The 4,580-nt window shown below is 30.3% G+C and overlaps 1 protein-coding gene across 1 annotated transcript in view; it reads right to left on the bottom strand.

The window, feature by feature from the left end:
* Positions 1 to 280: 280 nt before the first annotated feature.
* Smp_153930 (invadolysin (M08 family)) overlaps positions 281 to 4,580 on the bottom strand; it is a gene marked incomplete at both ends in the record, with an annotated part of 21,569 nt that continues 17,269 nt past the window's right edge. Inside the window, 3 exons of the mRNA XM_018796955.1 lie at positions 281 to 426; positions 3,258 to 3,327; positions 4,044 to 4,101. Coding sequence (XP_018652044.1) covers positions 281 to 426; positions 3,258 to 3,327; positions 4,044 to 4,101 — 274 coding nt within the window. The remainder of the gene's footprint in view (positions 427 to 3,257; positions 3,328 to 4,043; positions 4,102 to 4,580) is intronic.

Genomic DNA, 4,580 nt, shown 5'->3' with positions numbered 1-4,580 from the left:
GGAACAATATGAATATTTCTGGTTAAATACTCGATCACCGTAAAATTTTTTGACTGAATTCACACAAAATTTAACGAAAATTTAGACAGATAGAAAGTGTAGCAATAGAATTAGTTTGGATTTGGTCAAACGTAGTAATACATGCAGAATTCAAATAATCCAAACTGACCACAGCAACCAGTGGAGCATAGGCTTCATTACATAAGACCAAACATTATTAATAATAATGTACCTCTATGATACTGAGATAACTTATTATGAAGTGTTATTAGGTGAAATTCTAGTAAATACTTACTAAATGGCACGTTGCTCCCATGTCATTGGTACTCTGAATACCACTTCTTGTTTCTAATACCCATCTTTCCTTGTTTCCATGATTAACACACATTGAATTCGGTCCAAACCGTTGCATCAAAGGGTTCATACCTATAAATTGAAAACCAGTACTTTTTGTAAGAAATAAGTTGACCGTCGTCGAATGTATAGACTTATTACCCTAAGACATTTAACACTTAAGACGAGAAATTTCTTCACAAAAAATGAGGAATTTATTTTCTCTAAACTGACATTACGAACTTAGTGTATAATTAATATACTTCAAATAGTTTAAGTAGAATCATTTTACAGTGGTTAACTTCACAATGCAGTCATGAAAATACATACAGTTAAAATGTCTAAAACCAAGTTGAATAGAAATTATCGTCTACTTAAACACAGTTTTCGATCCCATAAAACCTGATCTACATTTACTAGATATTGTGAATTTCAGGATCATCTAATAACTTGATATTATTTATTATTATTTTATTATTATTACTGGTTTTATTCAATATTATATCTTGGTACAATATAGATTTCTCAGCACGAGTATTTCAACAAGCTTCTTTTACAAAAACAAAAAAAGAAAAGAAAAAGGTGAAAAAAAGATCGGAATCTGTACAACTTTTCAATTAGAGACATTTTTAAGAATACAGATTGTTATATTGTTATATTAGTCCAGATATGGAATACATTTAAAAGCATTTAGTTTACATTTATTGTAATAATTTTTTTCTGACAGTTTATTCTAAAAAGACAACCTCTAAAGAGGTAAGTAGTCGTATCAAAGTTTTCTCATGTGTCCAAGAAATGTTACCGATAACACCGTTACGTATTTACAAAAGTCATTTATTCCAGGAAATCTCTTATTGTAAGCTTCGAAATATAAATCCCCAACATTTTGTTATATTAGTATTCTAAAGATGATAAAATAGTTCACTCAAACACATCGAATGTCCACAAACCTATCAAATCCAACTGATCTCGTGTCACGTTTCCTAAGGTTGTGATAAAAAAGTTCATATACCTGCTAGATTATTTAGAAAAACACTCTTGATCTATTAACAAATTAATATATTTGTAATATCCTAATGAGTAGAAAAATTAAACCAAAATAAAATTTTGATTTGGTTATTTATCCTCTGAAGGAGTGGCTTACACTGAGTCACAAAACGTCAGAAAATGTAATTTTTCTACTCCTTGTGATATTACAAATATATTAGTTTATTTATAACAATCTCCCCCATGCTCAATTTATTCGAAATTATCAAGTCAAACCTTAGTAATGATACCTACATTCTTGATTTATGTAAACATTAAGCACTAAAAATCAAGAAGATAGAACCTGTCCTTAAGAAAAAATAAATAGGAAATGAAAAAGACATTGCAAAGTCCTGTTTATCTGAGGAGTAAAAAAATTGTACTTATATCGATGAGATGCAATCAAGTATTATAGTATAATGATAAAGCTCTTTCTTTATGAGAACGACCTTGGCCAATCATATAAATTTGGACGTAAAAAAGGAAAACGTTTTGTTTCCATTTCACATCCTAGTATACTCCTAATAGAAAACCTGGAGGTCGTGTTTGTGATATGTTAGCTTTTGTAAACTCACGAAGCCTTACATACCCTGTGATTATAACTGTTCAATACAGAGATGAATCCAGAAAAATAATCTAAAGGCACATCACGGAAGAAATGTGAAACTTCTGTTAGCCATAATTTAAACCCCACTTGACATAAACAACAAATTTTTAGACATTTACCATCATGTCATCTTTATTTATTGTACTTTTCCAGACGGTGAAGTAACAAAATGTCCTAAGTATGGATCTAAAACTCTTCATGCATAGAGAGCCATTTACACATTGGTTATCTCAAAGTTCTGCTGAGTGAATCTGATGACTAATGAGTCTTGTTATCTGTTAATTTTGATCAGGTTTTCGGACATATTAAAAGATATTGACAATTCTTTCCACCGTTTTCAATAGTTGTGTAGTAGGTGCGCACGGCGAGCAGAACCACCGCGTGAACGAATGCCTTAAAGGGGGGACAAGTGTAGTGTGGTCTACTTATATCCATATAAATAGTATATGGCAATGGTTAGACATAGAATGTATTTTGGCAGAAGACCGATAAGGAAAGAACTGAAACGAAGCGCAATTGGTGGGGAAATGCATGAACAATGGAATTAGAGAAGATGAACTGATATTTACAGAAGGAACAGTGAAGACTGAGAAAAGTGATTGTTATTTTTCAAATTAACTGTTTGCTGTATGGTTATCAGAATTTAGTGAGATAGTCTGTAATTTGTGCTTAAATACCTTCGATTGTCCCCTACTAGTGTTTTGTTCACTACAGTTGGATAAGCAAGTGGCTTACACTTGTCCTTTAAACATGAACTCAGTTTGGTGGACTTTGTAACAGTAGATTTTTTACCAGCAGACTAATCTAATAATTTGATTCAGTTCTATCGAAGACTGATGTAAAGATATTTTAATACCTATCTATTTAAAACGTCAAACGATAGTCTTCAATTCAGGCTAGGTCGACCTAATAGTGAAAATTTGTTTAGATGTTGTCCACTTCTTAATTTTATTGGATAATATACATCAAAAAATTAATTGAACCTTGGTGTAATAACAGTTAGAAGGATTTTATAGTAATTAATTCCATAAATCAGTCAGACAAGTGTTTCTTCAAGAAACGAAACAAACTTATTAAATAAAGTTATGTGATAATAGAATGATGGTACAGTTAATCACAATAACCTGCTCCATGATTTGACATATTACAGGTTCATTAAACTTCAGGGTGATTTTCAGAGCAAACAGTGGTTAAAAATAAAGAAGAAATAGATTTATTTGTCGATATATACATTATTATTGACTGAGTTGACAACAGTTGGTTGAGTTCCAGTTGTTTTATTATAACTTACCTAAACGCTGATTATTTTCTGTGTCTGTGCAAACTGACGTTTGACCTGTTCCATGAATGTTCGGTATCGCCTAGAAGGAATGAAAAGGACAATAAAATGCATTGTAAATAACTTTTTTAAGATACAAATATAAATCTCTCCGAATCATATAACATGTACGACTGAGTGGTGCAAGAAAAAAACCTATAGGCTTAAATCAATAATGTTATTTAATTCGATGACAGTTATTTAAGCCCATAGTAGTAAACTTCTCTCATCTTAGGTCAACTTTACGAACTGTGCACATAGATTGATTCATAAGGATCTCTAACCAATATCTATGATTATTAACTACCTACAATCCTTGGCAGTATTTACCTCTTAAATCATTTATTCTAACATTTCACAGTAATTAACAATTTCACCTTCAAAAGAGAACCATGATTAAATACCATAACTAAGTTTGAATTTTGTCACTCTCATATTGGACTATAAAGTGCACAATCCAAATTTTTCATAAAATTAACCAAGATAATAGTAACTGAATTTTAGCATTATTAAGTCATCTGTAGTTAAAGGTCAAGAAAATTTCTTCAAAATAGAATGAAGTAACTCTGTTTTTTGATGCAAACCGTCGATTTCAGTTATACTACAAGGTGAAGTGTTTCTAACAAATTATCAATATCTTTATTGTGTTCTACAGTGTATATACTAAGTTAAACATTAATGTTACTAGTTAGTAAGAACTAATTTTTTTTAGACCTCCAGCAGTATTATGTGTGTACAGTAAAGATGATGGTTTATTACCTGAAACAATGCACACCCATCATGTAATTTACTATCACCTGCCAAGAATTCATGTTCTCTATGATTTGTTACATGTTGTTTGTCTGGTGGGATGCGATGCTGATGTCGAACCATGTTACACAAATTATATGCTTTGTTATATGGTACACACTGAGCACGTGTTGGATCAAAGTAATCACACCATGGACCAGTTGATTCGTTTCTGTAGAAAACAAATAAATGAACTAAAATTGTTCATTATAATCTTTTGATAAAATCAATATAATTATCCAAGGAGAATTAATGTACATATAGAGTTAATGTAGTGAATAATCAACCAAAGTAATTAATAAACGAAATGATAATGCAAATCATCCAACTTAACTGATTCAATACCAAAAGAAAACTTTAAATTAATTTATTGGAATTTAAATTATGATAAAAGATTTCTTAAAATATTGATAAATTGATTATATACTTATTTGATAAGGTATTTCATAAAAAATGAGTATAAATACTTAACTGTAAGATGTAAGACATTAAATAGGAATAATATAT

The sequence above is a fragment of the Schistosoma mansoni genome, chromosome 4, assembly GCF_000237925.1.
Source record: "Schistosoma mansoni strain Puerto Rico chromosome 4, complete genome".
NCBI lineage: Eukaryota > Metazoa > Platyhelminthes > Trematoda > Strigeidida > Schistosomatidae > Schistosoma > Schistosoma mansoni.
Note: the sequence above shows the minus strand (reverse complement) of the source record. Positions and strands in the feature narration are given on the sequence as shown.